This window comes from Mytilus californianus, unplaced genomic scaffold (genome assembly GCF_021869535.1).
Source record: "Mytilus californianus isolate M0D057914Y unplaced genomic scaffold, xbMytCali1.0.p SCAF_2, whole genome shotgun sequence".
Lineage (NCBI taxonomy): Eukaryota > Metazoa > Mollusca > Bivalvia > Mytilida > Mytilidae > Mytilus > Mytilus californianus.
Window position 1 is genome coordinate 136592070 of NW_026262668.1, and position 13779 is coordinate 136605848.

General features: G+C 32.3%; 1 protein-coding gene across 1 annotated transcript in view; it reads right to left on the bottom strand.

Annotated features, from left to right (window-relative positions):
• Positions 1–4277, bottom strand: part of LOC127727834 (galanin receptor type 1-like) — a 91806-nt gene extending 87529 nt beyond the window's left edge. Inside the window, exon 1 of the mRNA XM_052234949.1 lies at positions 3838–4277. Within this exon, the coding sequence (XP_052090909.1) occupies positions 3838–4173 (336 nt within the window). The 5' untranslated portion in view covers positions 4174–4277. The remainder of the gene's footprint in view (positions 1–3837) is intronic.
• Positions 4278–13779: the final 9502 nt, after the last annotated feature.

The window sequence follows — 13779 nt, forward strand, 5'->3', positions numbered from 1 at the left end:
AAGATCAAGTTAGGGTTACATGAATACGTGTTCAAATGAGATTGAATTATTGACTTGCAAGTCAATGATAAATTTGCGATTTTATTGATCTTATTTTGATCAAATAGAACCAAACAAACTGCACATAGGGAATATTCCGCTTTAATAAATATTTGACACCAAAATAAATTTAATTTTTTGTTTAAATCGCAGCTGATGCCCCTTTAACATTGTTGTAACCTCATCATGTAACATACCGGGTTTAGCTGGCAATTGAAATTAATCAGAAATCACCTTTCCTAGATCAATGTTTTTTTTTACAATGGGCAATGATTAACGAAAATCGATATCCACTCATAACAAAATAAATTAGACTAAGACCTGGCGGCAATTTGACGGACAGCTGTGAAAAAATAATGAACAGATTCCAAACTGGGTACTAGTGACAACAGAGGACATGGTATCGATTGGAATTATAACTACTACGTATTTGGAACAATTTGTTACATTTGCATCATGTTTGTTTGTCCTTCACACGTCATTTCTTGACGTCAATCAATTATTAAAATCTAATGTTATCTTGACCCAAAAGTTGACTATGACATATAGATATGGCCATCCCCTCTCCTGTCCAGCAGTATGTTTGGAATCAGAATCTTTCATAGATTTGACTTTTAATACATTGTTGTTTTAAAAGAGAAATATAATTTGTTTTATGTTAATGCACTTATTTGCTATAAAATATTCCACACAAATGCCGAAAATGTTATAATCTGGTCTATAGTGGCAAAATGTTATAATCTAGTCTATAGTGGCAAAATGTTATAATCTAGTCTATAGTGGCAAAATGTTATAATCTGGTCTATAGTGGCAAAATGTTATAATCTGGTCTATAGTGGCAAAATGTTATAATCTGGTCTATAATGGCAAAATGTTATAATCTGGTCTATAGTGGCAAAATGTTATAATCTAGTCTATAATGGCAAAAACATTACAGGTACCAATTGTACATCACCAGATGCGCATTTCAACAATTAATGAGTTCTCAGTGATGCTCGGACCAAAATGTATAAAAATCCAAAAGCTCGTACAAACTTTTAAGAGTTGAAGAAATCTAGACCAAAAGTATAGCCAAATCCCGACAGGGAATTAGAGCTATGCATGAGACAAATAGAAGTCCCATCCTTTTAAGTGATACCTTTTCTGAAATCATTGACGTTTATCTATCAAAATATTTTTTTAAAATAGTGCTTTGTTGCATACTGTTTTAGTAAAATTGCATCACAACGTTCTTTCGAGAAAAAAAAGTGTGCAAAACAAATATTGCAATAATTTCAGGACCTTTGTCTGATATGAACATTAACATACAGACTATTAAACAGAAAATAACCCACATGACACACTTTTTCGTATAAATCCATTTGAAGGTTGTTTTTGTCTTAAAAAATACATGTAATTGCACAATAATATTCATATTTGAAAAACATCTGCGGGCCCATAACGCCAACATGGCTTAGTAAGCATGGAGTGCTAACTAAATACGCAGCAACGTCCGGTCAGAAAGGGGACATTAAATTCGTGTGCCTCGTGAAATGTTCTCTACGTTTACAACCCTTGCAGGAACATATTCAGGGGTCACGAGTTTCATTTGAATGCATGAACACTGCCATAAAATCAAGTACATCTAGAAAATATATACTGAGGACGCTACAGACAAATGAAGTTAAGCAGATCAGCTTTGTTAATACTAAACACTAATTTAGATACACACTTGAAATATTTCGTGCATCCAAAGCGTTGTTCTGGATTTACGTTCACCAGGAACGCTTAACACTGAACATTTAAAAGCCAAGGATGCGTTAATACGCTGAAATGTTAGGAGTTATATGACCAAAAAGGTCCTCAATAGAATAGGGCCATATTCATCTTATGCCATATTCATCTAATGTCAACTTTGCCTAAAATATACACTTAAAAGGTACGAAATGACTCCATACATTAATATTATGTGCTTTCGCCGTGTGGGCGTAAATATCAGTATTGGATAGTTCCGAATATGCATAAAAACATTGAATACATAAGATACACACATGTTTTGTGTCTGTTTTGCTGAGTGTGAATTCGCATTGCTATAAGACGTGTCACGGTATTTTTCTATCCAAAATCTATGTATTTAGTTTTGATATTATATTTGTTATTCTCATCGGATTTTGTCAAATGTCTTATCGTTTGTAGTTTTAAATCTTATTATTTTTTACTGTTCTATTCCTGTGTTACGGTAAAGATAATTAATCACCCAGTTCATTTATAAGATTTTAGTTTGGGTCAACTAAATTTATACGATGTATTTGGTTTACAGTTTGATTTAGAAGAAATACCGACATAGCTTGATAATACAATTAATTATCTAATTACTACCACAATTGTATATTAATAAGTATTGTAATTTTCATTGTTATTGATACATGTTATATCAGTATTACAAACCTAATCTTGAACTCTATCCTATTTTTTGGAAATTTATAGAAATTTATATGTGACGTCACATTGTGCGTCGATCTCTTCGGCTTACATATAATACGTTGTTCGGCTGTGCCTTTTTTTATGTGCTGATTCAGGTTGTTTTACGTATTCGTTTTTATTCTATAGTTAGTCACCACTTCGGTGTTAACATTTATATCTATTATATAGTCATTTTTATAAATTTACGCGCGTCTGGCGTATTAAATTATAAGCCTGGTACCTTTTGGTCGCTATTATTTGTGTGTGTCTCTGTCCTGTATGTTCTCCCATTTATTTGTATTGTAGTCCTGTCATGTAATCTTGTCATTTTAATGTTATATTTAACATTGCCATAAAAGCGGGAGGTTTGGTTAAACCAGGTTCAACCCACCATTTTTTTCTTAAAATTTTCTGTACCAAGTCAGGAAAATGGCCATTGTTATATTATAGTTCGTTTCTGTGTGTGTTGCATTTTAGTGTTGTGTTTCTGTTGTGTCGTTGTTCTCCTCTTATATTTGATGTGTTTCCCTCAGTTTTAGTTTGTAACCCGGATTTGTTTTTTTCTCAATCGATTTATGAATTTCGAATAGCGGTATACTACTGTTACCTTTATTTATCTATATATATATATATATATATATATATATCTTTAGTTCAATCAGTCGTGTCGCGATAAGTCGTTCGAGCATGTTATGCCACTTAATGGAAAACATCAGTTCGAGAAATAATTCGGCGGCTATAAGCTGCTAAAGTGGAAAGTTAACTTTACAGCCTTAAATTGAATCGTAGAGTATTTTAGTAAAACGATAAAGAGTACCTGTTGAGTGGTCAAAAGACCCAGGCTAAACTTAAATGATATACTATTGGAACAATTCAGTCTTTACTCCGAACGTAAGATACAGAATATATAAACAAAGTAATATTAGCATTGAAAATCTAAAAGGCCAATAAATTTGATTTAAGTTAGGTATTTCATGACCCCGTCTTACTTAATTATTATTTAATTACAAATTTGCATGCTTTCTCAAAGGTGGAGGTTTGATAATAGCCATTATTTTGCCCCTGAAATTGCAAAATTGAAACTTCTGAATGAGGCTATGTTTGCAGTGATTACATTTGTGCACTGAATGCAAGAAGTTTGATGTCCAAATGCAAATATGTAAGACAAAATTCAAACCTAAAAATACTGATTTCCTACAGACTAATGTTTTATGAACATCTGTAGTAAGTCATTTGATAGATATATAATACTTTTTAATTTTAAAATTGAAGGGAACAAAACAGGGGCCTGATCATTCCTTCTTTTTAATGATATTCTCATGTATATAACAAGTTTTATAACAAAATAATACTTACGTAGATCATATACATTGCCAATTTGCACATGAAATCTCCAAAAATCCAGACTGGTGTTGCGTAAAATGAAGCAGTGAAAGGGATTACAACTACAAGAAATGTTAGATCAGCGATAGCTAGGTTAACAATGTAGCAATTTGTGGCTGTTGTTTCTCCATTTTTACTCAGTGTGTATATTACCAAACCATTTCCAATCACCCCGAGAATGACGAGTAAAGCCCAAATTGTTGGAACGATTACGGCATATTCTGGTCGTCCGGTAAAAACTCCTTCCAGCCCTATGCTGACATTTGCGTCAGTTGTGACATCTGTCATCGATAAGTTAACATAAAGCATTATTCTTTTTATCCTTGATAAGCAATATATACAACCAATAAATAGTTCTGTTCTGGATGTTTAATTTAAATTTATTGAATTCAATTTGTATACAACAGTATTCTGTTTTTTAAAACACAAAACACCACTTCTATGCATTAAATATAAGTACGTAATTGTTGAAAAATGTCTATTTGTTCTGAAGAACAAACAATTCGTTATTTCAAAGATGAAATGCTAGATAATTATTCCACTAGTCTGTTGTTTAATTGGCCCTCTTTGATTCGTTTTTGCTAAGTATTGACTCAAAACATCTCCTTTTATTCATATACACAAATCAAACAATTTATTTGCAGCTACTTTTCAGCACTGATTAACAAATTACTATTGAACATACTATATACCTTTCCATATGATGGCTTCTCTAGCGACAATCACAAATATATTGATTGCAGATATTTATAAGGCAGAATGTGACAATTGTTAATTATCATCCTATCCATTCCATACTATTTAATAGTTGCGCCCCTCATTTGCTACCACAGTAGATGTTTATACATATACCATTTATACAACAATTTTAAAATATATAGTTTCCTTATGTTTGTGTGCGAAATAATTCTTCAGATTTTGTTCCAAAGGTTTTATACGGTTGGATTAAGTCTTAGAAACAACACACATCGTGCTTGGAATTGTTGTGAGCATATTATTTGTTATAAAGTCCTTAAGACCATTTGTTCACACATAAATCATATCTGTTTTGTTTCAACGTTTTTCTTTCGAGACGAGGATTATTGAAATGATGAAAATCACACTGTGCTTTGTACTGTTACCTTTGGTTTGTTAATAAACTGTAATAAATTTAGAAAGTGTGTATAACAGTCACTTATATCAATAGTAAATATATTTCCCTGCATTTATTACACATTACAGTGTTTTATATTGGCCTAATTCGTTTTGTGTGGCCTTATAAGATGTTTATAGTTGTTTACAAAATAATGTTATAATTGTGCAGTTTAGGAATCACTAGAACAATCATAGATACTGATGGAATATTAGAACTTTCTATTTGACTTACATAATAATTGAGGAATGATCATAATCAAAGATGCGTAATTTAAACTTCTACAATGTTCTAGAAGTTTCCTTTCTACATTTTTCTTGGAGTTTCCCTTCTACAGTGTTCTAGAAGTGACAACTATATATATAGACACCGAAATTAGACAGATAGACATTAAAATACCTGTGTTCTCTGGAGTTGTTGGATTGACACTTTTATTTACGTTAACTACATCATACTAGATTGTGAACTTATTGGACATATTCTGATACAGTTAAGAGAAGAATTCCGGATAAAGAAAAGACAAAGGATCGGACATATATTTTAAGAGTTAAGTTGATATTTCTATTTGTGTAATATTTCTTGTAAAATTGTATAATACATCATGTTAAATTTTATTATTGATTTGTGTCTTTTGTTGGCTACAATTTAATGGTGATTTCTGGCCGTAGCAATAGCCAATATATAAGTATCTAAATTTTAATTATAATTCACCATGGTAAACTTTGTGTTAATATAATTTGTGAGAAAGTTAACACTTTATAAATGTTATGTTTTTGCGAAATATTTATCCAGAAATTACTAATAGAATATCTTAAACAGAAGCAAAAACCAAACGGAAATAAAGCTACTGTGGATTCATTTATTTTCGTGGGCACCAATTTTCGTGGATGAAGGAAAACTTGCATGTTCGTGGACATTTAATTTCGTGGTTTTGCCGAAGTCTTTATACAAACCTTTAGAAAATTTGTCCTTCGTTGAACATATAATTTCGTGGTTTACCTCAACCCACGAAATCCACGAAAATTGGTATCCAAAGAATAATAATGAATCCACAGTAATACTAATAACAAGGATAACAGGAATCCACAAAAAGTATTGGAATGTACACGAGACCACTTTTTTTTCCAACGAAATATTTGAAATTTTGGACAGGAGAAATTAGTGCTGCACACGACATTTCTTTAATAAAATACTAGAACACACGCGGGTCCGTGACTGAATTAAAGTATCTACGCCTTATTTTAGCCTGTATTTTCAGTATTCGTAATGTCATCTGATTAAGTCATGCTGATTATAAGGTGCACAGTTTTCTTTGGTTTCAAAATTTTTCTGTTTGAACTCGTCCTGTTTTCTTACTACAACCGGAAACTACATACGACATATACTATTGGTATCGGTATCGGTATCGGATTCGACCCGGAACTTGTTAATTATTGGTAATATTAATTATGTGGCAAACAAAAGGGCCTGGAATGGTTTAATGTTTAATCAACACCATTGTCCTAAATAAGTTATATATGAAGTTGAATTCTTTTATTCGTCGTTTTTACGTCATGCTGGCTAACAAATTGGACCTCGTTATATTAGTAGTATAGATACACAATTATTTACCCTTGTGAAAACGATTCATTAGTTTATAGTTTTGTATTTTTAAGTGTACTCAATCTTCTATTCCTTTACTACATAGTAACTACACCAATAGTTTTTTTATACATAATAAATTGTCTGTTCTTTGTCATCGTATTTAAATATTTAAATAGTACAGTATATGATATAGAGATTTGATACGATTGCCAATTATACAACTATCCAGCAGAGTACAAATGACGTGGATGTTAGCAACTATTGCTCACCGTACGACTTTCAATAAAGAGCAACAACCACCGCGTATAGTCAGGACCTATTTGCTGTAATTTTTGCATGTCAACGTTATATGAAGAGGATTATGTCATATCAGATTTGATTTGGACAATTTTATTTATCAAATTTTATTTCAAATTCAATGAGCACTTAGACGTTTTTTGGGATTATGACAAAATACTTCCGAATAATGCATATGACTATATGACAAAATTTGAACAAAAAGTGTAAATCCAATTTTAGGATTAGTATTATTGAGCGTCTATAAGCACCACATGGGACTTTACAATTACATTTAATATACGTCTAGATAGTAACCTGAATTGATTGACCCTAATTAATCTGATAGAAAGTGTTAATCTTTATTGGGAATTGAAATTCATAAAGATTTAAATTTGATTGCAACAGTAACATATTCAGTATCGTCTTCAACGTCTTCTATCACGTGGCTAGTAATGTACATATAGGTATTGATCTTAATTAGCTGAGCTGGGAATACTGCATGAGTAGTTTGTAATTATTTATAATACAGCTGGGCTACTGAGCACATTAATCACGTCTCAACTTCAGTCAAAGCGAAAGGTAAATGACTACATCACTTCTGTTTTTAAACATGATGTAATACAATGAGATTGGACATCCAGTATTTATCATGCTTTACCATAGATACGCCTACATTACAAGACTTTATTCTTAATTATTGAAATCTAGCATTTTATATTAATACATGGTGTATATTAAATTAACGCCTTCGTGGGTGTATAGAATGTAAATATATCTGGAAGATAACCAAAGCAGTAATAGAAACCAAATAAACTCATCATAGATACCAAGATTACAATTATGTACGCCAGACGCACTTTCGTCTACAAAAGACTCACCAGCGACGCTCGAATAAAATCAAAAAATGCTTACTACTGTATAACACTATTCTATATTTTTGCACATTTTTCATTGACTTGTCATCAAGTATAATCAAAGGTTTTTCATAGCTTTTCAAGTCGTACTTTAACTTTAAATGCACTTGTACGACAAATTATTAGTTTGTTCATATAGGAATAATTATCACCTAATTTGCAATATAAGCAATGTAATGTGAGAATCATATGATATTTGATTGTAATATTTAATGAAAATGTCAGGTAGCTCTTTAACACGGCTGTCATTCGGTATATCGAAACAAATTATACGAAAGAATGAAGTATTAACAGTGGTCAAACATTGCGATCGATTCGTGTAAGAGTTGGTATCGGATCGTGAATGCAATTAAATAAAATCCAACTTTAAAATCTTTGCAAAAATCCATTATATTATCGAAAAGTGGAAAAAATCAGAAAAAGAAATATGTCCGTCAAAATGGTTTGATTCTCTGAATAATACTGTGCACTAAGCTAGAGAAAATGATGCCCTTTTTCCGAAAACACAAGAGGTGACACATAACCCTTTGTGAATCATTGAAGAGAAAACACGGTTTGAATCTATTGGGTATAGAACCACTAATTCCCGGTCTTAAAGAATATACAAGAAAGTAGTAGCAATTCGGATGGGTTCTTAGGTGATCTGTTTCGAATTAAAATGTCAGCCTTATTCAAAAAGAGGGACGAAAGATACCACTAGAGAACATTTGGTATTTAAAATTTGTCTCAACACTAGGGTATTAAGAGGTTGACATTTTGTATCTACAATTTGTCTCCCCACTAGAGTATTTAGAGGTAAACATTTGGTATTTAAAAATTGTCTCAACACTAGGGTATTAAGAGGTTGACATTTTGTATTTACAATTTGTCTCCCCACAAGAGTAATTAGAGGTTAACATTTTGCATTTACAATTTGTCTCCACTCTCCGGTATTTAGAGGTTGACATTTTGTATTTTCAATTTGTCTCCACTCTCGGATATTTAGAGGTTGACATTCTGTATTTACAATTTGTCTCCCCACTACAGTAATTAGAGGTTAACATTTTGTATATACAATTTTTTCTCAACAATACGGTATTTAGAGGTTAACATTTCTTATATACAATTTTGTCTCAACAATACGGTAATTAGATGTTGACATTTTGTATTAACAATTTGTCTGCACTCTCGGGTATTTAGAGGTTGACATTTTGTATTTACAATTTCTACTCAACACTAGAGTATTTAGAGTTTGACTTTAGGTATTTACCATTTTTGTCTCAACTCTAGAGTTTTTTTTTTAGAGTTTGACATTTGGTATATACAATTTTATTCTCAACAATACGGTATTTAGAGGTTAACATTTGTTATATACAATTTTGTCTCAACAATACGGTAATTAGATGTTGACATTTTGTATTTACAATTTGTCTCCACTCTCGGGTATTTAGAGGTTGACATTTTGTATTTACAATTTGTCTCCCCACTAGAGTAATTAGAGGTTAACATTTTGTATTTACAATTTGTCTCCACTCTCGGGTTTTTAGAGGTTGACATTTGGTATTTACAATTTCTACTCAACACTAGAGTATTTAGAGTTTGACTTTAGGTATTTACCATTTTTGTCTCAACACTAGAGTTTTTTTTTTAGAGTTTGACATTTGGTATATACAATTTTATTCTCAACAGTAGGGTATTTAGAGATTAACATTTGGTGTTTTTATAATTTTGTTTCAACACTAGAGTATTTAGAGGTTGAAATTTGGTATATATAGTTTTCTCTCAACAATAGGGTTTTTAGAGGTTGTCATTTGTTATTGACAATTTCTTTCACCACTAAGGTATTTAGAAGTTGACATTTGGTATTCATAATTTGTCTCAAAACTAGGTTATTAAGAGGTTGACATTTGGTATTTACCATTTGTCTCAACACTCGGGTATTTAGCGGTTGACATTTGGTAATTGCAATTTGTCTCAACACTAGAGTATGCATAAGATGACAATTGGTATTTAAAATTTGTCTAAATCCTATTTAGAAGTTGGCATGTAGAATGGATGCTTATCACACATAAGGCTCCTCACACAAAAATGTCTTCAACAGATTTTTGGCATGGTGTTATCTACTTATGAGCCTTAATATCCCTTGGATAACTTTCGCCTCTCTTTTATGAGGATTAACGACTGAAATCGACACTACATAAGTTTTACGATCACCTCACCAATTGGTTAACTGATACGGTGTAACTGTGTCTCAATCACTAGCGACATGTTTTCTCGGTTTTAGATCTTTAGATATCGGTATGGTTGTCTGATTTGTAGTTTAACTGATTGTGTTTTGTTCCTGATTGTTGCATGTTTACTGAGTGTGCATTGACATGGCAGGGGAGGCATGCATAGCAGGAGACGCTCACCCTGTCGACCCACCCGGTTTTGTTCCTTTCTGAGTTAGTTCGATTCCCTCAGTTTTTGTTTGTTACCTTGATTTGTCTCTCTTTCATTAATTAACGAAATTTGAACATCGGTAAGCTACTGTCGCCTTAATTTAAACCTAAATATGTATTTCAGTCTGATTTTTATGTAACTGTATCACTGACGATTAGAACAGACCTATGATTGTTTAGAATTTTCTCATTGGTAAGAGTCGTGAAAGTATATATTGAGTTTTTATATGATTTATCAATGTCTACTTCTATTATCAAGGAGTTTATGTTATGTGATTTACACAAACGATGAATGCGGAGCTCTCTGTTTTTCAAGTATAATATATATTTGTCATGGAAGTAGGAAAGGTTCTTAGCAACATTTGGGTGTTTGATGATAGATGTAAAATGAGTATTTATAGACACATTCAGTTTTTTATCTCTAGTTTGTATCAACGACCTAAAGTCTTAACCCATGCATAAAGAGCATCCACGTCTGATTTTCGCGTTAAGTCCATTGCATGGAATTAACCTCGACTGACTCCGTTGCATTTTGAAGTTCTGTCTCCAATTTATGGATTTATGCTCACGATATTGCGGTCCTCAAGTCAACACATTTCGCAGAAAAGAGTTGTTGACCATGTTCAGATCACCCATAATAAAATCGCCAGTCAGATTATATATGAATTGGAAAAATGCAAAGGTGCAATCAGGAAGTTTAGACTTGTTGAGAACCTGCAACACTTGTTTATAATTGCCATTTTTTGTCGCAATATGTGTGGTATAGATATAAGATATGATAAGAAAAGACTGTCGATATTATTCACTTATATTTGATCATTGCAAAAGTTCGCTTTTTCGGACTGTTTATGACGTCCTTACACTAAATCCACTGAATGTGTACTGATTGATACTTCGAACTAATCTTTATTTTTCTTCTTCTGGTTTTTGTTCTCAACAAAGCTTATCCGAAAAAAAACCCCACTTTTCATCTTTTGACATGGGCGAATGCTGATGGGTATGAAGGTATTACCATATATAGGACAGTGCATCGTATATTATACTTTGTCTGAATGGATCAAAGCTATTTGATCGTGCATTCAGAAGCGCATTCAGAAACTACGATGTACTTTGAGCATAAGTGTATCTAACCCATTCAAGAACCCGGAGGTTGTGGATGCTTTATCCTTTGCATGACAAATATGTCGTTGTTCGAGCAGATAAAGCCTCCAATGATATTGTCTTCGTATGTAAAAACCATTATTTGCAATGTCTCACGAAAGAGCTTGAAATTAACAGCACAATTGGTAATCCTACATATTCTTTAACATCATTTACTAAGGATGAAAGTTTACAAAATCACAAATCTGTCCTTCTTTCATTTGGTAGTAACATCAAAGAAAACGAAGAAAATCTACCGTCATTATACTGAATATCAAACTTCACAAAACTCCGTATAAAAAACGATACATAGCTGGATCATCAAGATGTTCGACTAAACATCTTTCTAAAGTGTTGACTACTATTCTTTCTACAGTAAAAGATGGCCTTCAAAAATATTGTGATGAGATATATTCAACCAGTGGTGTCAATCAGATGTGGATTCTCAACAACTCTAAAGATCTACTGTTAAATCTCAGATCACAATCTCTGCAATTTTGCAGCAACATTAAGATCTTTGATTTTTCTACGCTTTACACTACTATTCCCCATGCTCAATTGAAAGATCGACTTCACCATCTCATTAAACAGAGCTTTTTCTATAAAAACGGGAATCGTAGATATAAATTTCTTGTTTTGGGTTATAATAATTCTTATTTTGTGAAGAATCACACTGATTCTATCAGAAAATACAGTATATTTGTTGAGTTTGAAGGATTGATATTTCAACAGACAGTCGGTATTCCGATGGGTACTAATTGTGCACCCCTTCTAACCGACTTGTTTTTGTACTCGTATGAAGCATAATTCATTCAGAACCTTTTAAAAGATAAAAAGAAAAAACACCTTGCAAAATTCTTTAATTTTACTTTCAGATATATTGATGATGTCCTATCACTGAATAACCTATATTTCAGTCAGTACTTGCATCTCATATATCCCAGTGAACTTGAAATTAAGGATACTACTGATACAAGAAGGACTGCTTCTTACCTTGATCTATTCCTCAATATTGACACAGATGGACGACTTTACACTAAAATCTATGACAAACGGGATGATTTCAACTTCTCAATTATCAATTTCCCGTTTCTCAGCAGTAACATACCCTCTGCTCCGTCGTATGGTGTTTACATATCTCAATTGATACGTTATGCTCATGCATGTTCACACTATACTGACTTCATATACAGGAGTGTGCTCCTTACGCAGAAACTGCTCCAACAGTTATCGAGTTATGAGGAGGAAAGATTAAAAATGACACTCCGTAAATTTTATGGACACCTTCACGAATTGGTTGATCTATACGATGTGTCTGTGTCTAAACTAACTAATGACATTTTTACCACGTCTTAGATTGTTGATTAACATCTATGTTGTCTGTCTGCTAAGTACCGAACGTGACCTATTCCCGAATATGACTGTTATACCGAGTGTGAATTTGCATTGGTATACGACGTGTCTCGGTATTTTGTAGATCCAACATTCATGTATTTATTTTTGATGTTTATGTTATGGTTTCGGTTGGATAATCTATTATGTCTTATCGTTTCTTGTCCAAATAATTATAAAATTGCCTTTCCATAACATCATTGTCATGAAAAATGGACGAGTATTGTGAAAATAATTGTATAAAGTTCGAGATTGCCTGTAAGTTACGTTAGCGCGTCACTGTTTGTAAAATGTCCTGTACCAAGCCAGGAATATATCAAATAGTCCGTTTCTATGTATGTTGGCGTTTTTGTTGCACTTCAGTGTTCCTGTTGTTCTAATGTTTTCCTCTTATAGTTGATGTGTAATGTTTCCCTCGGTTTTAGTTTGTAACCCGGATTTGTTTCCTCTCAATCGATTTATGACTTTTGAACACCGGTATACTACTGTTGCCTTTATATATTATAATAACCTTCATGTGACATTGAACTTTAACCGTATTATCAAATAATGTATTGTGTTTGAACCCTGTCAGTACCATAATTTGTTTTATCTTTTGAAGTAAGCACTTAGTTTGTTACACGTATGAATAATCTCAGAACTATTTGAAATGACATGAGTAATTTCGCGGAAGCTGTTAAGACTCTTAAACCATATATAAATTCTTAATAACCATGATGGTTCACCATAAAGTGTTGTCCTCTTACAACATACACTGTTAAGAATGTTTGCTACTCTGTTTCAAAATAACAAGCTTTTTAAATAACTTTCATAAACTGATAGCGTATAAATAAAGGAACGAAAAAAGCAGAAAAAAATCAAGGGTCCGTGTGCTTGTTTTTGACATATAAGCCATTGAAAATTTGACGGGAAATAATTCTCTCTAGATTTTTCATATAGTTAACATTGGCAGCTTTTTTATTTTAAAAGCAATGAAAAAATAACAAGGATTTTATAAGATTTTCAGATATGGCTTTAGAAGCTATATGTAATAAGACTATTAAAGGAAAAGTAG